Source organism: Dama dama, chromosome X, assembly GCF_033118175.1.
Source record: "Dama dama isolate Ldn47 chromosome X, ASM3311817v1, whole genome shotgun sequence".
Classification (NCBI taxonomy): Eukaryota; Metazoa; Chordata; class Mammalia; order Artiodactyla; family Cervidae; genus Dama; species Dama dama.
Window position 1 is genome coordinate 34,743,338 of NC_083714.1, and position 21,462 is coordinate 34,764,799.

The 21,462-nt window shown below is 39.0% G+C and overlaps 2 protein-coding genes across 2 annotated transcripts in view; both read right to left on the minus strand.

The window, feature by feature from the left end:
* Positions 1-16,719: 16,719 nt before the first annotated feature.
* RAP2C (RAP2C, member of RAS oncogene family) lies at positions 16,720-19,899 on the minus strand. Its single transcript, XM_061137485.1, has 2 exons — positions 19,497-19,899; positions 16,720-17,038 (listed from the first exon to the last, which is right to left on the minus strand). Exons 1-2 carry the CDS (start codon positions 19,767-19,769, stop codon positions 16,760-16,762), a joined length of 552 nt encoding a protein of 183 aa, XP_060993468.1. The 5' UTR covers positions 19,770-19,899; the 3' UTR covers positions 16,720-16,759.
* The window catches only part of LOC133052608 (collagen alpha-1(III) chain-like), a 32,797-nt gene continuing 31,126 nt past the window's right edge, over positions 19,792-21,462 (minus strand). Inside the window, exons 2-3 of the mRNA XM_061137538.1 lie at positions 20,452-20,937; positions 19,792-20,324 (exon numbers count right to left, since the gene is read on the minus strand). Coding sequence (XP_060993521.1) covers positions 19,792-20,324; positions 20,452-20,937 — 1,019 coding nt within the window. The remainder of the gene's footprint in view (positions 20,325-20,451; positions 20,938-21,462) is intronic.

The following is a 21,462-nucleotide window of genomic DNA, read 5'->3' on the forward strand; positions in this document are numbered from 1 at the left end:
AACTACTTAGTTTCAATTCTCCCTCTTCATCATGACCAATAATCACATCAGGTCCTGTCAATTCTAACTCCAAAATTGACTTAATCACTCAGCATTTATTGAATCCTTCTATGCATAAAATGTTGGGCTTGGTGAAAAACAACCATTCCTCTCCTAAGAGAAGCTGACTGTCTTGGGGGGGGGGTAGACAGATATGTAAATAGATTAATATGAAATAATATGATAAGTACTCACTGGTTGCTGTCCATGCTGGAGGCAGGAAGAGGGAGGGAGAGAAAGAGTGAGAAAAACAATCACCTCTGCCTGAGGGGAATGACAGAGAAATCAGGGATCTACAGAGATGAGGGATGAGTTATGTCCTGAAAGATGAGTAGAATTCTCTAGAGGGAGGAGGTTTGGGGAGAAGGTATTGCACACAATGGGAATAGTTCCTGCAAAGGCATGGAAATGTGAATGAATGGGGTTTGTTTGGGAACCAGAAAGAAGTTTGGGGTCATGGGAACTAGAGCTTAGGTTATGAAAGGAGGCATAGAAATAGATGAGGTCAGAGAGGTAGGCCAAGTTGGAATATGAAAACCCTTGTTTAAGACATTGATCCTGCAGAGTCATAATATAATTTTAAGCTGGGGAATGTGATATGATCAGATTTGTGGAGTCCCTCTCTTAGGCCATATTCATTTATCACCATCTCATCATTCACCCTGATTTTGCCCTGTTAGCAACATTGCTCTTTCCCATTCATATGATTGCAGTGGTCTAACAGGTCTCCCTGCCACAGAAATCCCCTCTAATTTATTCTCCACTCTGGCATCTTTCTAAACACCATTCCTGCCATTGTCCTGCTGCAGCCTGCCAGGGACTCCCCATCGCTGCCAAGAAAAATCTTTAAATGCCCGGTATAGCACGCAAAACCCTTGCATTCCAGCCTGTGCTGCTTTCCAGCCTCCTCTGTACCCCCTCCTTCCCATCCTTTTTTCCAGTCTGCCCCTTCTGCTAGCTTTATTAACATGAGGACTCCCCAGCCTGCCAGGCACATTCAGGGCGCCACATGCCTTCTCATTATCCTCCTTCAAAGTCTATCTGAAATGTCCTTACTGCAAACTTCTCCTTAGCTTTCAAGAATCAATCCACAAGGCAAATTCTTTTGACCTTCCCTCGACCCCCTACATCCCTCTCCCCTACAGGGAGAACAAACCCCACTTCTATGTACTTTCACTCTAAGCATGTTTGCCACAAGCATTTTTGCCATAGAAGTAATTTGCCATAAGGCAATTTGGCCTGAAAGATTAAAAAAAAAAAAAAAAAAACCAAACTGGTTGACAGTTTTCAGTTTGACAGTTTTGTTCCAACAAGTTGAAATGCATTCCCTCCCATTGGTGATGTTATTGATGGCTTTATAGAACTGATGGATGATCGACGATGATTAGCACCAAGAGTTGGTCTTTCATTTTGAAACACAACTATATTGGAAGAGAAAGAGGCCAAGGGCCTCAAAGGCACAGACTTGAACCTAAATTTCCCACAGAACTTTGGAACATCTATCAAGGGACAGGTGACAACATGCCAAGAACACACAACAGTGTAGATGCTTTGACAACACAATACAGAGCTCAGTTATGAATATGCATCTGAGCATTTGAAAATTGATACATCTCTTAATGAAGGAAGACATTTTAGCAAAAAAGAAAAAGTGCAATGCCAAACGAGGAGAGGAATCAAGTTTAAAAAAAAAAAAAAGGAAAGGAGATAAGTACTTAGGTACAACCCACAAAATAAAAATGATTATTTTTGCAGTATTGCTGAGAATTTACACTTATATACTTTGTATTTCTAATAGTCTTTTACATTTTGTTATTTATTTTTCATGCTTTGTTATGTTGTCCTTAATGCCCATCTTTTATTTTTCATGATTTTATCTTTTAGGGCAAAATTGTCTAGAGCCAATTAGTTATGTGGTGAAAATGAGGTATTTTAATTTTGTTATTCATTTTGTATATTTCATTATGTCTTTTTAAATGTCCCACTTTTATTTTTCATTATTTTATCTTTTATGGCAAAATTACCTTATGGCCAATTTGTCATGCAGTGAAACTGTTTGTGGTAAAAAAGCTTATGGCAAAGATGCTTATGGTGAAAATGCTGGATACACAAATCCTTTCCCTTCTCTGGGTTCCCCAGCATCTGGTTCATGCTGATATTAGAACATACATCATACTGCCTCATAATTATTGCCTGCAGGGCTATCTCCCAGGCTGGAATGTAACCTCCACCAGAGGATAAGGCCATATCACATTCCTCTTATAAACTCAGCTTACATCACAGAGCCTGGCATATACATAGAAGCTCAGTTAAATGAAGTTAAATTAAGGTATTGATTTTCTTGTCCCTTTTTTGCCTAGAATGGTTATCCTCCCCAACCAAGCAACTATTTCCTGTCAGATGAATATTGGTCTTTTCTGGGCCAGATTTCCATTCCTAGGTCACTGCAAACATTCTTTTCAGCCACCTGGACAGCCAAAGGTTTGCAGCTCAGACTTCTCTTGGGTTAGAGAACAAGGTTAATTGCCATGCCATAGTGGTCAGAAGACTCAGGCATCTGCCAGACTTAGCTTGTAATCAAGCAGCATGATAAAAAGGCTTGGGTCTGACATTTAATTGTCCATCCTTACTACCCACCCCTGCACCGCCAACTTACTTCTGTATATTTCAGGGCCTGAGCAAAGGACCAAAACACTTGTAGAGATATCCTGGGGGCATGGCATAATGTCTATGCTTCGGTTGGGATTTTTCTAAGGATAGCCATACAAGTGTTCAAAAGAGGAACTGGTGTGCAAAAGAGGAAACCAGAGAAAACCATGCCCATTGGTATAAGGGCTTCCTGGGGCTCCCTCTTAAACAATGAACCCCCAAACTCAGATTTACTGAAGATCCAGAATCCCCAGAGATCCTTATATTTCTTGAAAGTGGACATTACCTGTCCACTTTCAAGGTCCAAGAAAAAGTTCAGATGAGCTTAAGCTCCTCCCTCCTTTGCATCCTCCTTCCAAACTTAAAGTTTACAGCAGCTGGTAGGAGCTTCAGACTAGTCAATCTGGGGCATTCCCCGAGGCTTACAGCATGAGGAAAAGTATCTCAAGCCTCAGGAGCCAATTCCTGAAGGTCTTTTTGGGGCACCTGGGAGTCTCTGATTACATGGCAGACCACAGAGATCACTGATATTGAAGCATATGCATGGGACTGATCCTTGGGGAATAACCTGGCATTGGTTTGAGGCCAACCAAAAGATGTCTCCAATTATCAGTGTGGATAGAAGGGGAAAAAGTGACAGATTTTATTTTCTGGGGATCCAAAATCACTGCGTATGGTGACTGCAGCCATGAAATTAAAAGACACTTGCTCTTTGGAAGGAAGACTATGACAAACCTAGACAGAATATTAAAACGCAGAGACATCTCTTTGCAGACAAAGATCTGTATAGTCAAAGCTATGGTTTTTCCTGTAGTCATGTATGGGTGTAAGAGTTGGACCATAAAGAAAGCTGAGCACCAAAAATTGATGCTTTTGAACTGTGGTGTTGGAGAAGACTCTTGAGAGTCCCTTGGACTGCAAGGAGATCCAACCAGTCCATACTGAAGGAAATCAATCCTGAATACTCATTTGAAGGACTGATGCTGAAGCTGAAGCTCCAGTACTTTGGCTACCTGATGTAAAGAGCCAACTCATTGGAAAAGACCCTGGTGCTAGAAAAGATTGAAGGCAAGAAAAGAAGAAGGGGGCAACAGAGGATGAGATGGTTGGATGGCATCACTGACTCAATGGACATGAGTTTGAGCAAACTCCCGGAGATAGTGAAGGACAGGGAGGCCTGACATATTGCAGTCCATGGGGTCACAAAGAGTCAGACACGACTGAGTGACTGAACAACAAATTGGTGTTTAAGGATTTGGAGACTTAATCTTGGGGTTTAGGGAATCAGAGTAAAGAACATTTATTTCCATTAGTTTTTTTATTCATAAATCTATTGTAAGATTCATATGGAAAGAGGGAGGGGACAGGGTAGGAGTTGTTTATGTGGGGTACATGTTAACTGATAGGTACAATGAAGGAAATGGGGACAAGGATTAAAGGAAAGGCCAAGGAGATGACTGTAGGGGTGTAGGTGGGCAATCACTTGAAGGTTTTCAGGGAGAATAGGAATTATTGCCTATTATTTAAGGGTAAATATTTGAAAGATTGGGGAACCCAGTCTTTTCCCAGCCTAAAAATGAGGCTGGGAAAGGTCTGGATCAGCTTTGAAATCTATTGGAGAGGAAATCCAGGCATGAGCAAGCAAACACTCTTTCTTGATTGTATTCTTCTCCCTAGAGTCTTGGGGAATTTAATCTTAGGACTCAAGGCTCTTCAGTCCATATTTACAGTATGCATGCATGGGCCATCTCTTTATGGTAAACATTTATCTTGAAAGTGAGTTTAGAAACAATTACTTCACTCATAAACAAAAACAGAAAACAAAACAAATGAGCAAAAAAAAATCACCTTAGTACTGCTGAGGATGAAGGAAGATGGGGGAAGAAAATGTATTTCCCATTCTACCTACTATAAATAAAAAAGACCAATGGGAAATGGCAGAGTTAGAATTTTGTAAAGAGTGGACACCTATCTGCCATACTGATTCTGTGACTATAATTTCATAAAATATTTACTGAGCACCTATAATACACTAGAGGTTAAGAAGTGACTTAGGCAAGGCCCTACCTTCAAGGAGCTCACAGTTTATGGGAGAAAACTCATGAATGGGTCCTGTAGAATGACAGGACCATTGAGTTTGTGAATGGGGTAGCCTGGCCCATAGACAGTAATGCCTGTAAGCACAGAAGTAGGTCTATTTACTAACAAAGGATGTGTCTGGGATCAGCTGCACTTCTGATCCTCCATTCAAAATCTACGTTTAGGTAGAAAAAGGGTGCAGCTCAGCTTTGCAATGGATTTAGGATACAGCTGCTAAATCTAACTACAGTTCTTTTGGCACTGGTAACTGGGCTGTATTCTGCCTGGCGGCCAAAGACTGCCAAATCTTGATTTAAGACATTGACTTTCCAAAGAAAAATAGCTATAATGAAAATAGCTTATGTCTTACATAAACTCTTAGCAATATAACAAACACATTACCTTTAAATAGGACCCATAGTATTTTGTTACATATGAACTGTCACTCTGACTCAAAACAGTTATTTCTTACTGTGTGTCTTTTGTTTCCAGGAGCTTTATGATTTTAATAGCACCTATTTGACTCTACCCAATGATGAATTCATTTTAAAACTTGTCCCAAAGTACCCTCCTCAACATTTTAATTCTTTGCCTTCATGATCTTAAGTCCCAACTTTTCTGAGCTTTGGTTTCATCAACAAATTGGGGACAATGATGTTCAAAGCACTAGATAGTTGTAAGGTTCAAATGAGATAAATATATGTGAAAGCAGGAGCCTATCTGAAAAACTGTCCCCGTATTTTTTAATTGGAGGATAATTGCTTTACAAGGTTGTGTTGGCTTCTGCCATTCAACGTCGTGACTCAGCCATATGTATACATACACCCCCTTCCTCCTGATCCTCCATCCAGCCTGTGTCAGACCACCCCTCTAGGTTGTCACATGCCAGGCTGAGATCCCTGTGTTACACAGTGGCTTCCCACTAGCTATCTCTTTTACATACGATTATATATCTCAACGCTACTGTCTCAATTTGTCCCATCCTCTCCTCTCCCCATCGTGTCCACAAGTCCTTTCTCTGTCTCCATCTCTATTCCTGCCCTGCAAATAGGTTCATCGTATGTACCATTTTTCTAGATTGCTGGTACATATATACAATGGAATATTATTCAATCACAAAAAGGAACGCATTTGAGTCAGTTCTAGTGAGGTGGATGAATCTAGAGCCTGTTATACAGAGTGAAGTAAGTCAGAAAAACAAACACTGTATATTAACGCATATATATGGAATCTAGAAAAACTGTCCCTGTTTTTAATCTGAATGAGAAATCCTTATAGCCTTGGATCCTGACTTCAAGCCATTATGTCCTGAAGGATGAATTTTCTCCCTGGATAAGAATATGAAAAGGGCAGAAAAGTTGGTGACATAAAGGTGATCTGACAGAGTACCCTACTGATATTGGTCATCAGGCATTTACCCTATTCCATCCTCTCCTCTCTCTGTTGTTCACTTAGTTAAAAATGTTGACCTTGCTGGATGAGGGATGCTACTCCTTCAGCGGAAAAAAAGGGGGAGGGCCCTGAAGTCACGAGAGCCTTTCTTTGAAAAAAAAAACAGGCTTTTGGACTTGAAGGACAGCATCTAGTATGACATATATGGCGTATTTAGAGCCCAACTAAAGACTGATGATAATCAATGGTAATAAACAATAAAATATCTTCTGTATGTCATGACACAGGTATATAAATCTGTCAATTATTACAATTTTTAAAAATCCAGTTCATAATATATTTGGACATACAGAACTGTCCAACTTGAAGAAAACATTGTGGCTTTAAAAAAAGTTGAGATTAAAACAACTATTCAGTTCAACAATTTAAAAATATTGAGTAAAGCAGTGAATTAAAAGTGATTGGCAAAAGCCTTTTACTGGATAAAACAAAGTGATAATTGTGTTGGATTTTAACTCATTATTTCAGAATTTAATTATAAAGCATAATACTGTCTGGAATCTCCTACACATGGACAATTCCCAGCCAACAGATTTGCAGCTGGGCCACTTTCTCCATATGGGATGTCATTATTCTTTTTTACCCATTATTTTGAATTTCTAATTTATTTACAAGTTATTCAATTGATTAAATATTACATTTTAGGATATAGCTCAGTTTTTTCCCACATATGCCAGAATGGTGACTAAGAATACAGGTGGACATTTAACTTGTTTAAACATGTACTGCAATACACATTATTATTTTGATAATGACTTTTTATCAAAAGTTTAAAAAAAAAGTTATGAAAAAGGTTTACAAGTTAGCAAATAACAAGCAGTGATACACCAAATAATTCAAGAAACCAACCTCAGTAATACAGATGTCTATTTTATTAAAAAAGTTACAAACATGTGGACTGCAGGGTCGTCTTACAAAATGACAAGAATGAAATCTATTGGAAAAATTTTACTTTTACAAATATTTATAGGTCATTGTTCAATGTTTGTACTTGTTATTTGAGATTTTTTAACTTTCATTGATAAAGTTACAGTACATTAGATCCATGATAATAGGTTACATGATTTTATTTGCAGAGCCCTACTGCAGTGATTTGAACAACTCCTAAACAGATGCCATAGTAAAGACGAGACATATATTGCATTTAATTTATTATCCTAATAAGCAACTTGACATGCAATCTATTGAGGAAGCTAAAATAACTTTTGGTCCCTTTTCTTAAAATGTGCTGGAGAAATCACCTTTAAATCACTTTCCCCTGATTCCTGTGATCCTAAGTGAATTCAAGTTAAATTTGCTGCTGAGGTCAGTGACAGAGCAAGAGAGCGAGAGAACAAGAACTATCCATAGAAAAGAAACACTGTATTTAAAAAAAAAATCCATCTGCAGAAAATTTAAATCATCATGAATTATTTGATTCCTTTAGAATTTCACAAAAGCTAATAAAAATGAACCACAATCACTTAACCTACTTTGAACTGAGCTTTTGGTTTTAAGTTTGGTATTAAAGTGCAAACTTAAATTAGGTATTCATTTCAAGCAGTTTATAAATAAGAAACTAAGTTTCAATTGCCTCCACCCTTACAATCTCACCATGAAATTCAAAATCTAAGATCAAGAGTCCACTTTGAGGGAATTTGATCAGGAATCAAATGCAACACGATTTTAAAAAAGGAAAACAAAGTTTAATTAATTTCTACACAATAATTAATGGTCATACTGACCAATAAATCACATGAATGTAGATATCACTTTATCTGAACATCACACACAATATAAATTTAAAATTGCCACACCCTTCCAAAAACCATCACTGCATATATTAGAGCTTTCCTTGACAAAGTTATTGAGCTATTATTATAGATCAAAAGTCTGGTTTTGGTTTTTTTGTTTTATTTAGAAGCATGTTCAAATGACTAAAGCTGGGCTCCTAAAATCGAGAACTTTGGTGCAGTAGGTGAGCTGCAGTTACTAACTTCTGCAAATTAAAAGCACACAACTAAAACCAAGTAAAAACCCAACAACAAAATACTGTCAAACTTACAAAATTTTAAAATCATTGCTAGAAAAAGCGCTCATTGTCATGATGTTAGAACTGAATCACAAGATTACTCTTTATAAAGTTTACTTTCTGTTTCTATACCTGTGTTACTGTTAAATGTTCAAGTATTCAGACAAAATGTGCTGATTAGGTAAACAACATGGAAGGCAATGGCTATTAGAAGCACATTTGAAAAAGAAAAAAACAAAAACAAAGGAAAAAAAACGCCCAGAGACTTGGCGCTATCCTCCCTCCTGTTACACAGATTTTTGTCTCTACTACAAACATGCTTCTTGAGAAATAACTAAAAAGCAATTGTGATAGTGCAAGAAAACTTTAACAAATATTGCTTTAAACTATTATTCAGAAAGACAAATATTAAGAACTACAAAGTGTATATGATTTTATTTGAGTTTAATTTTACATGTGCAGAAGTATACTAGATGTCACAAGCCTGACAGGCGAAGCTGAGCTATCTCTGTTTAGGTATACAATTAATTTACCATGGATACAATATCCCTTTTCAAAGGCATTGCTAAGTAGGTCATAACTAAATTTAGAACTTCACAGAAAGGAAAATGTTACTGCTGCAATTTGATGCTGTAAATGAGATTAACACATGTGAAAACCTAATGGAATCAAATGCTTAACTCTTTAGCTATATGCGCTACAGTCAATTTCAAATATCAACCGTAAGTTTCAGAACATGTTAACACAAAACCACATCACAAACTGCACTTGAAGAAAAGGGATAGTCCATCCACACAGGTAAAATGTGATCTTTAGTTTCTTTTTACAACACTGCCACACGTAAACAAAGTCTGAAAGTATTAACCAATCACTTAAAGGAGAAAGATTTTACAAATAGAATGAAGCACTGGCGCGAGGTAATATACAGAAGTAACCATTTGTTTAAGGCTCAATTTTTTTCTCCATTATAACTTTCTTTTAAAAGGCATTGAGTAGGTAATACTGAGTTTGAGTATTTAATAAATACAAGTTGAGAAACTGATTAAAGAAATCAATTAAAATATTAAAAATTAATTCTTGCATATTAGCCATCATTAAGAACTTAGAAAGCTACAAAAGGACTGATTGATAAAGAACAGATCTTAAACATATGGTAAACGTGCTAAGCATTCCTGTTTCAGGTCAATGGATCTTGAAGGCCAAAGACCTTATGCACTTAATTGGATGTATGGCAACATGCTGTAAGAGAGACAGGTTTACCAAGGCTCAGTTCTGCAACCCAGGTTGTAAAGTTCTCCAAAGCAGCATCTGTGCAAATTTCCTCTGAGTTTTATCTGCAATTAAGATGAAAATATCATAAAAATGCAGAAATATAGATTACAGTTTAAAATGAGAACACTGACAACAGATCTCTATACACATGCAAGTGGTATCAAAATCGTAAAGTGGAATTTCACTGTGTTCCTCATAAATTTAAGTAAAAATAATCTTCTGTAGTTCAAGAGTCAGTAGATTATAGCAACACTATAATGATGCATTGGGTGAAATACATACTTCATTGTATAAAGTATACAATATTTAAATTCTTACATGTTTAAAAGATCTTAATAGTATAAAAGTGGCAAATGTTACTTCTACTTTGATCTCTTCATATTTTTAATGGGAAATAGTATTAAATGTATAGTGATTATGAACTAACTTGATAATATGCAAAACTTCAAAAAAATTTTTGCATTAAAATAAGTTGTTAATCAGGACATTGATTATTTAAGCTTGGGAAAGTCCCATTTCCTCATCATGAAAATAAGGATAAAATGCTTTCTAAAAGGGTTGTGGTAATAAATATCACATAAGGCACTATGTGAAAGCACTTGGTATGTCAAATGTCAGGTAATTTTTTCATTTCTCAACTATGTTTAAATTTCTAGAGGACCAGCATTATGTCTTTGATATCCAAATTAAAGACCTTTATATCTTTATTTTTAGACCCATTTGAATTTTTATACCTATTTGAACACAAGAGTGTTTCATTCTATATGTAATTCATTGTGAGGATTTTTCAGTAATTCAAACTGGACTTTCCTCAATTAATATGAATTAATAAGTTGACTATAAATTTTAATCCACACTTTTCAAAATAAGCAGTTACAAAGAGTTGGGGATTTTTGAATATGAATACGTCTCAAATAGGGAAGACCTGGATGACTTAATAATTCAGGTATTCTCTGAAATCAAATTGAGGAAGTAGTAATTATTTCTAGCCAAAATAAACACTAAGAATACAGATCAGCTTCTTAACCACAATCTACATTAAATAAAAGGTGATATATGTGATATTTCTCACTCTCTAAATACCTGGTTAACATTTGGTCTATCCACATTCCATAGGATGAGAATACTCCAGTGAAATCAAGAGACACAAATAAATCCCAGGTCAGATTCAACAATATTAATATAAAGCATACTATTAAAGTATTAATACCTACTACTTTTCAAGAGAGTACTACATTTTAATTCTCTGCAGCAATAAATCCGGGGCAAAAGCATGCATTACGTGAAAAACGACAGTCTTTCTAAGATTAGAAGTACACAGAATGCAAATGTTACTGCTCCATACTGTGAACGCAAAATTTCCAGTGTACTAAAACTCTTATTCATTTAAAAAACATTCCAGAAGCTTTGAAGGCAGCTGGTCAAAGTCATACTTTTTAACTCTCAGGATATCACATCTAGACACACTGCAGAAGTATAACTTGCTGCTTGTGAGATAGAACACAAGTGATCCTTGTCCTCACTCTCAACTTTCCAGCCAGACACCCAACAAATCTGAACTCTGGAGGCTTCTGCTCAAATTCTTGCTTAACTGGTTTCACTTTTCCACTTTTTTCTAATTAGATTTTGTTATGAAAGAGAGAGAGGAAAGAAAAAAACAGAAATCCCAAACAGTCCAAACCTTTTGCTCAGGAAATTATGAAATAGGGTCTCCCAAGTGGGGTAAATTGGTACACAAGAATACCAAACATAGAACTGAAAGAACAAAGATCATTATTTATGTCAGCATGAAGAAAAAGGGAGACTCTTGATTCAAGACCAACACATCATTTCACGTGGCAGCAGAATGCCTGGGATATTAACAAAGGCTCCTGAAAGGCTTAGCAGTTTATGAGTGTCTTTTTAGCTTAGCTGGATTTAGCATTTCTAAATACAGTGGTATTTACTACCATTCTTTTTAGCAAAAATAAATGTGCAATCATAATCAATTTTAATTTTTTCCAGTTTTATACATATGATATTCTGGGGACTTAACCAAAGGAACTTTTTAAAAACTAAATTTTGCTTCACAATTTTTACTTGGCATGTTCACATGCAATTTAAATATCAGTTATATTAACAAAGCACTAGGCTAGAATTCTGTTGACAGTTAATATTTCTGTTAATTATCTTGTTTATTTCTCCACTGTAACTTGCATAACACTGATAAAGCTTATTGGGGGGTGAAGTGAGAGAACTCGGGTCAAACACAGAGAGCAGAAGCTGAACCTATGGCACAGAATCTGCAAATGGAAGGGGACCTGTGCTTCAAGGAGAACATGCACACTAGAAGTTTACAGTAAACCCAGGGTAGAAAGAAAAAAAGCTATCCTTCTTACATCCTAGACCTAAAATCTCTAAGTTAAAATTAATATGATGAATACAATTCTGAGGTTTCAAATAATATGACCATGCCCACTGATAATAAGCAGCAGTGTGAGCCCAATGATCTGATCCCAGGTGCCAACTTCGAATTAAACAGGTAGGGGACTGTTTCCTTCAACCCTAAATTGCTTTTTCTGAATCCGATATTCCTAAGACTGTGGCTAATCAAAGGAATTTGGGAGTATGTTTTTAGTAGGATAAATTTTTCCAACAGCTGACAAGATTTAAGTTTTTCTTGGTGATAGTATCTTCTGGATTTTAGAATTCCACTGTGAAGTAATCCCACGAGGAGAATCTTTCCTGAAGTATGGCTAGAATACTTCCTCAGTGGCATTTCTCCAACTCCATGATGCAATTTTGGTTAATTCTACTGATGGTTCATTCTAAGCTAGAGAGGTAAGAGAGTAAAAGTGAATGGCTCAAATGCATTTCATTCTGCAATAAAAGCCTAATCTTGAGGTTAAAAGGAAACAATTAAAGCAAGAACAGATATACAGTCATTCTAGTCACCAGATACCTCCACACCTAGAACAGGTCTAACTAGGCACCTAGCCATTCTGAACAGTCCCAAACCATGAGCCCTGTAAGGGTCAGTGAAGGTCTGGGAGAAGCAGAGGGCAGAAAGGACGAGGCATCTCCTTCTCTCCTTTACCCCAGGTCCACTGCAGGTCTACAGGGTACACACTACCCCAAGGCGCGCTTCCTCCTCTGTTCAGGGCTGCCGTGTCACAGGCTCCATTTTGGCTCATTATGTGAGCTGGATGACAAACAAGCATTTAAATAAGCTTAGGTATTTTCTCTAAAGTGACATGCAAGATGTGGGGGAGGGGGAGGAAGTATCTATCTAAAACTGTAACTTCAGCAACAGAATTCCACCCTGGTGTTTTACTGATATGATTAATATTTAACTTGGACATGAAAATGCCAGCATTTTAAGTATACGATGTGATTTAATTTTCATGATGTCCCCCTCACATCTGCTAAATCCCCAGCATGTCATATCTAATTAAAAGGTGGAAAAGAGATTTGAAACAATTCTGATTCCACACACTTATTTATTATAAACAACTGGAAATGCTAATTGATTTCACTGTGTTTAGAAATAGTAAGGCCAGCTAGATTAAAATGACATTCATAGATGGTTCAGCCTTTCAGGAGCCTTTGTTAACATCCCGGGCATTCTGCTGCCACGTGAAATGATGTGCTAGTCTTGAATCAAGAATCTCCCTTTTTCTTCTGGCTGACATATATAATGAACTGAGGCTGACATAAATAATGATCTTTGTTCTTTCAGTTTGATTCCTGGTGTTTGGTACTCTTATGCACCACTTACTCTCGTTGGGAGAACCCGTTCATAATACACAGAGAAAAATACGATAAAATCCTGCAGGAGACCTTCTAACTGTAGTGAAGAACACCTTTTTATATTCCTTTTTTTAAAAAAAAAAAAAGTAACTTCTGTCAATACTGAACTGAGATATAGGGATCCTTGAAAAAATAATCTTAAAAAAAACCTATATGCCCAAAGAGTATTTACCAAAAGCTCACATTTTAGGAATAACTTTACTTCCCACTTTTCAGGGAATTAACAGAATATTTTTAGGATGTTATTTTGCTTCTTTTTGGTATTCCTTGTTTCGAAACCGCCTCTACCCTTCCCCCATCTACTCAAACCCTACCCATTCTTCAAGGCCTAACTCAAATGCTACTGCTCCCCAGTTCCTCTAAATCAGTGCTTCTTAACCAGGGGCAATTTTGCCCTCCAGGAGACACTTGGCGATGTCTGGAAATATTTCTGTTCATCACAACAGAGGGGCATCTGATAGGCAGATACCAAGGATGCTGCTAAACATTCTGCAATGCACAGAATGCAATGCTTCCTACAACAAAGAGCCCTGAATGTTGAGAAACCTGCTCTAACTTTGGTCTCTCCTTTCCCTGAAACCCCACAGCACTGTGATTTACTTCTGTTACAGTATTATGGGATTGTTAAGAAAACATTAATCATTCTCAACAACAGTATATCACAACAGCCAAATGTCAATTCTTCACATCAATAGAAAGGAGCTATGATATAGTTAACAAAATCAAGATAAGGCTGCAACACTGTATCACAGTAATGAAGTCCTTCAAAGCACTTGATGGCAGGCTCCTCGGGTCAGTAAGGAAGCCAGCCATGAAAGTAGCATGTAAGGAATCTGGCACTGCTTCCAAACTTACACTAAGATTACCGCCAATGGGAGGGTGAAAGGTGGGGAAACCATCCTGGGAGACATGCAGATAAACAGGTGTCGGGCAAGAGACTGGTGACTCCAATTGAAGGGTGATAAGAAATAAATGTGAGGTATTATCAGAAGTAATTCTTAGAGCATTAATAAACTTTCCCTTTCAATTAAAGAGAAAACTATTTACAACAATCACAGTCCTTCTGACTTATCTGAGTCTTACTGTCTCTAATGTGGACAAGGTTCTCTTCTAAAGATTAAAGACAAACATTTCTCAAGTCACCTTTACTTGTCCAAGTTTTATCTTCAATCTAGATCTGGGACTGATGGACCTCAGAGCTCTGTGACTCAAGCTACAGGACTCAGAATCCATCTCCTACTTTTTAAAAATAAACAGTAAGCAAGAACAGCCACAACCTTTATGGACCTCTGATTACAGATACCTAACCACATCAGTTCAATCATATTTGATAGCAAAAAACCCCACTGCATATCGTGTGTCTTGTTCAAAGAGATCTTGGTCAGGGGACAGACAACCTGTTAACATTTTCAGAAATCCAGCTGATTAGATATTTTATTTCAAGGCTCACACCTTTCATTGTGTGTTCTGCTTATAAAAACCAAACAAAAACTACCCAGGAAACTTAACCCAATATTATAAAAGAAGCAATTATTGACACTATTATTTTCTGATTTTAGTATTTTAGTCAACAAATATAAACATAGTTTGCTTGAGATATTAAAAAGTCTATTTAATCATTCCTGTAGGTAATCAAACAGATTAAAAGTAATTTAGATCACAAAAGCTGCAAAATGAAATAAACTCAGAAATAACTCAGAATAAGAAAGCTTTTTTTTTTGTTAAGAAAGCTTTAAAAATAGCTTTATACATCATTCATTTGCCAACTTGACTAAGACAGTGGCCCTCCACATGTATGAAATCCATTTTATTGTTTCCTTCCAATAGCTGTCTGCAATAATTATGGGGAAAAAACTGGGAATGTTTTGCGGGAGCTGGTTAATTTTTTATAAAGATGATAAAACTAAAATGCATACAACATGTTATTTGCCTGGTTAAAAATGTCAGAGAAGTAGAACATAATGGTAAAGATGCAATACCACACACAACATGTTCAAACTTGAAGCTGGCTTGAGATTTAAGAAGAGACACTGTGGAAACAAGAACACTGGACTCAATCACCTACATACTGCCTCAAAAAACTATATTGCAAGTATGATGCTATCAACAAAACATACACTGGGCTACAGTCAGCAGAGTGACGCTATATGATAACAGATGGAGCGAGGTATGAGACAACAAATGTGTTCTCATCACATTCTGGTATGCTCAAAACTTGATGAGTGAAAGCATTTTGAATAAAGCACTGTTGTCATCCTTCATTTTCAAAGATGACACTAGCTGACAGGAAATCTTGTCTGAAAAGATAAATTAGGGACCGTTAGTCTTTTCTCCAGGGAGCACATATAAAGCCAGACCTTTGATTAGGAATCATTTCTGCGATCTGAAATGGCTGTTGCCATTTGCAACACTGCCTCTTAGACTTGAGGTCAGTCTTGGCTCAAAACAATCAATTCCATTCCTGATATTGTCCGGCTAGTCTGGCATTTTCTGCAGTTTCTCAGTCATCCAGGATATTGGTTGTCTTATTATCTAGGTATTATTGTCTAGGTGAGACTATCTGCCCAATTACAATCTAGATTAAAAGACCATGATGTGAATAAAGTTATCTTATTTTAAATGATCGATAAGTTTTACAGAACCTTACTTTTCAAAAAATGCATTCATTTAAAAAACACCTTTTTTAAAAAAAGCAAAAAAAATAAAAATAAAAACCACCTTTTTTATTAAGTTATTTAGCCCGATGAGAGGTTTGAAGATTTTGCCCTTGTTCTTATTAACTCCATTATTTATTAAGCTGAATATGTTTCCTAGGCTTGGGATTGCCCATTCTAAACACATTGCAGATGATTTCACCAGTTTCTCATCTGGACCATATTATTCATAATGAGTCAAGGTACATTGTGGCACTATAGTTTGTTATTATCAGAGGTCACTTAAGTCCCTCCAGTGTAACATACATGTGAACTTGATTAAATAATCGTTCTGCTAAATCTAGCACTTGGGTGATTAGTAAATTGATGATTTCAATTAAAGCAGCTCTCCAGCTTGTGATAGAAAAGCACAGAAAACACAAAACTAATCATCTTCTCAAGTTATTACTGGATGTTCTCCCATGCACTCTGAATGCTAAATCACCCAAACAGGGAAAATTATCCTTTAACTCACCCCACCCCAAAGGAATGTTACAGATCAGAGAGAGAACAGTAAACTCACTTTAAAAAACAAATCTTGGTATTGGGAGTACAGACAATTTCTTACCTTCATTTTACTGACCTGTCTCTTTTTCAATTATCTATATTGAATGTTGATTATTTTGTGCTAAGGGAAATTTTTTTTTAAATAAAGAAATTTAAGGTAGCATGTGTATTAATATTCAGCTTTTTGTTATACTTGATCAAAAACATAAGGTTCCATCAACAACTAACCTGCTCGGTATGGCCATGATTGAGGTTATCTTTTTATTTTTTACTGGACAACGCAAGTTGTACAACATTGATCTTGCTTCTCGGGTAGGGAAGAATAGTTCATTTGCCTGACGATCTCAGCAAAAAGTTCATCCACCATTGATTTACTTTTTGCCGATGTCTCCATGAAAGGACAGCCCCATTCTTGAGCCAGAGCTCTGCCTTCTGAAGACATAACCTCTCTTTCTGGTTCCAGATCCACTTTATTTCCTACTAGGATCAGTGGGACTTTTTCATATCTCTTCACTCTGACAATCTGATCTCTCATTGGCTTGATATCCTATGTAAACAATCACAAAGAGAAAGAAAAAAATAAATTATGCTGTTTGCATAACCATAAAAGAGATATTACAATATCCCAAGAGGTCATCCCTCAGTGAGTAGAGAAAGCTGAATCCACAATAAAACCACACACCCAAATGGAGAAAATGTCACTTTCTCCGTTGAAGTAGGAATAGATAATTTCCACAGGCCCTACCTGCTGGCTTTGTCAAGAATGTAAAACGTAGGTTGAACAGTAACTTTAGGAATCATTTACTAACTTCTTTCCCTCAGTCGACACTGATTTCAAAAGCAAATCCCCAAATATGATGAATCCAAAAGGGTGTTTGGCCATGTCCTCAAACCTGCCAGCTTGTCATAACTCCTGGTAACACCTGTTACCCCAGCACAGATGCATTCCTAGCCATTTAGCAAGAGCGCTTCAGAGAAAGTGTTTTAGGTGGGAAGAAAAATACGGCCTTGTGCCTAGAAGACCAAACACACTTCAGTGTTTCGTTTTAAATGTAATGGTATGCCCTGATCCTTAAAATACCCTTCAGTATTAAAAATTACTGTACACTAGTGAGCAGCTCCTGGGAGGGACAATGCCGGGGAGGGGAGGCGGATTTGGGCCGGAAGAAGTCAAATTTTCCTTTGCCTATGTTCGGGTATATTATGTGAATTTTCTCCCTCGTATATATGACTTTTTCTAAGCAATTACAACTAATTACAAAACATAAGAGCCTTAGCAATTCTCGAGGAGGGTCAATTTTCAAGGGGTAGTATCGATTTAACGCAATGTAATAATTGTATAGTTAGTGTAATTTACTAATACATTGCACTTCTTGAAATTTTTTGTAACTAAGTTGAAAAGTTTGACTTAAATATAACACATGTGCTTAATCTGAACAGTTACAGGACACAGTATTTACATGCAGGATGAAGGAAAAAGAAGGGACTGAAAATTTACAAGAACATACAGTTGATAGTTGCAACAATTTTGTTGGATCACGTATCAATTCAGTCTTCTCAGTTAAGCTTCCTTCCCCTGTGTCCTTATAGAAACAAGTTCAGCTGAGAATCCAAATTGATGGTATTTGGGCTTAAAAGAGTTTAAGTATCTACTGAAATAATGGCAGTTTTTCACTCCCTATATATGTGTATAAAAGAAGTAGCTATAATGGATATCTTATGAAAAACCCTTCAAAAGACTGCCAGCCTGAAGAGAGTCAGCTAATAGAATAACAAATGTCCCAAGGATCCTGTAGAAAGAAAACGCCTGTCAAATAGCACCTTTAGCACATTGGTACTTTCTGGAGAAAAATGCTTTTATAACAGTTGTGCTTTGGAATTTAAGTCTGCATAAAGTGAACTTTAGTCTGATCACAACAACTTTGATTAATTTACCCATTACTTATCTTTAAAAGAAAAAAAAAAAAAACCCTGAAGTTGCTACATCAGGTCACTGGGAAAGTTCATTTTAAGATAAAATACTAAGAAAAGTGAAATTAGCACAACGGCTTGGCTAAAGCACTTAATGTCTCTTAAGTAAGCAACATTAAGTGCATACCTTTAAATGCAGAAAAACTATCCATTTCCTAAATCAATGAAGGTCAATATAGTGAGTCAATACAAGGTTATTTATTTTCAAGGAATAAATAGCAACATTTATTGCATCTCTTAAAATAATGTTAAACCTCCAGTCTGTCTCCCAGTGAAGGACACGACAGATTTTTCCAGAGAAACTGGACCACCACCTAGCCGGGGGGTTAAAAATCTGCACTTGTTCAGTGTTCCCAGATTCACATATTTTCTATAAATATAGTCAATGTTATCAGAATCAATTTGGCTGAACTGAAAAAAAAAGTCATTCTAGATTTTTGTTTATTATTAATTTTAGATACTAGTCTTTTCAATTACTAACTTCCCTTCACACGCTCCAAGTAAGTAGAGTGCCTAGAAGGCAGGTCTTGGGTTCATCATCTCGCAGCCCTAAGATTTAGAAATCTGGTTGAGAGACTTGGGTGAGAACAGAAACGGGGAGGGCGAAGCAGACGCAGAGGAATTTATCTGTGGAACAGATAATCGTCTCCAAATAATTTTCCTTACAAAGTGCTCTATTTGCCCGAGATTATCTTTTAAATGTTGTTTGCTTGAGTACCTTAACGAAGCCTTGTGGACTTGAACAAGCAACTTTAAGAAGGCTACAGTCCAGGCTAAACATACACAAGCTGACATTTCTTTTTTCACTTCTCTTTCACTTAAAAATAACTTTAAAACATTTGTTGACGGTTGCGACTTTAGTCCTCTCTACAGAAACAACTGGATACTTTTCCGTGCCAGCAGTAACCTCAAAAATGCGCCATGTCTAACTTTCAAAAGCAAAACAGTCATTTACGCACGGTGCAAGCAAACCAGAAGTAAATGTAGGATTACCACACCCCCTTCTTACAAATCATAAGACTTGGTTTGGTTACCTGAAAAGACTGCTGATTAACCAGACTGTAAACCAGGATGAAACCTTGGCCGTTTTTGATGTAGAGATCTCTCATGGAAGCAAACTGCTCAGTTCCTGCGGTGTCCAGAATTTCCAGCACGGACGGGGAAGAGTCCACTTCGATCTCTTTGCGGTAGAAATCTTCAATGGTGGGGTCATATTTCTCAATGAAAGTCCCAGTGACAAACTGCACAGTCAGGGCGGATTTGCCAACCCCTCCGCTCCCTAACACCACTACCTTGTATTCCCTCATTGAGTCTCACCTTCACCAACTCCTACCAAAGGGAGGGAAAAATAACACCCCGCTCGCTGCGGCGCTGCTCGGAGAGGCGGAACGTGGGCGGAAATCTGCGAACCCGGGAGGAGAGTGCAGAGGAGCCCAGGGCCCGACGGGGGAAGAAGAGGAAGTTAAAGGAGGGGGAGGGGAAAGAGCGAAGTGTCGGGGTGGGTGGGGATGGGATGGTAATGCCCTTCCTATAGGAACTGAAGCCCAGGCAGGGGGCGTGGGGAAAGGGCGAGCCCTGAGCAGCCCGGAGGAGGGCGGGGGGAGGCGAGACGCGCCCCCCGAAGGGAAGTTGGCGGGGGGGGAACGCCGCAGGACCGACGGGGGCCCCCGCGGGAGGACAGGCGTCCAAGGAGCCCGCGGCCGGGGGCTGCCCCGCACCCCTCCTTCGCCCTTCACACAAAGGGACCCAGGGACCCCGCTTCCTGCTCGCGCTGCCGAGCCGGCCCGGGCCTGTGGTCTCCGCTCCAGTCACTGTCGCCCGGGCGGGTCTCTGGGCCGCGGCTCCCGCGGGTGTCGTCCGGCCTGTGAAGCGGGGGGTGGGGGGGGAGAGGGCGCGCGTTACCAGTCTGACCCCCGCCCCAGCCGGGCAGCCCGGCCGGCCGCCTCCCGCGGCTCCCACCCGGACCCGGCCGCCACCGCCGCCGCTTACCCTGCCGTCCGCACCCGCCCGGCCGCCCGGGAAACTCTGTCACGCCAAGGCCATGGCGAGAGGCCGGTTCCTCCGTCTCACCGCCTCCCCTGCGCTGCAGCTCGCAGAGGGGAAAGGGGCGGGGGCCGTCCGGCGGCGGCGGCGGCCGCTGGGACTCCAAGCGAACCCACCTCTTTTTTTTCTCACCCCCCCCACCCCACCCCCCCAGCACACACCCGGAAGGGTTTCCCTGACACACTGGTTGAGGTGCCCCAGTTCCCCGAGACTGGACGGGATCACTTCCGGTGGGGAAAGTCCCACCTCTCCGGGGCGAGCCGGGTGGCGCTGGGGCCGCGCCCTGCTGGGCGAGACGGCGGGGACGGTTTCGGGTCGGGGCTACGGCCTTGGCAAAGGACCTCTCTTGGGACCTCCGGAGTCTCCTTTTTCCGTCCGGCCGCCCGCAGCTGCTGTTTGTGCTGCTGATGCTGCGGACAGTCCCACCCCGACCTCGCGGAAACCCCTCCGCGTCTCAGCGGCCCCCAGCCCGGCCTGAAGACTCGATCAGCTCGTGGCGGATCTGACGACCCGGAGCACAAGCCAAACATTCCCGGACTAGAGGCGGCAGGGGAAATAAAACAGCCAAGAAAGTGGATTCTCTTTGCTGGTCTTCCTTCCACTTGGTATTTTTCGAAGGAACGCGTGCAAACTAACCTTCGACTTCACTAATGGTTCTGATTTCCTCTGTGGTGTGTTTTCTTTAGCCGTGCTGACAAATAATTGAACACACACACACACAGGGTACTTTATCACCTGGCAAATCTGCCTTGTCTCCACCAGCAAATGCCAGAGTCGCTCCTTTCTTTTTTATCGCCAGGCTCAAAAAACAACAGGATTAGAAGTAGACTTTAAGGTACTCTAACTCAGTTTTGCCTCTTTTTTGATTCCAACCGCTACGCAGCAGGGAAGCGTGGATTGGCAATTGTTTAGGCCAGCAGACTAACTCTTTTCATTATCTTGTAAGGCACAGCAATT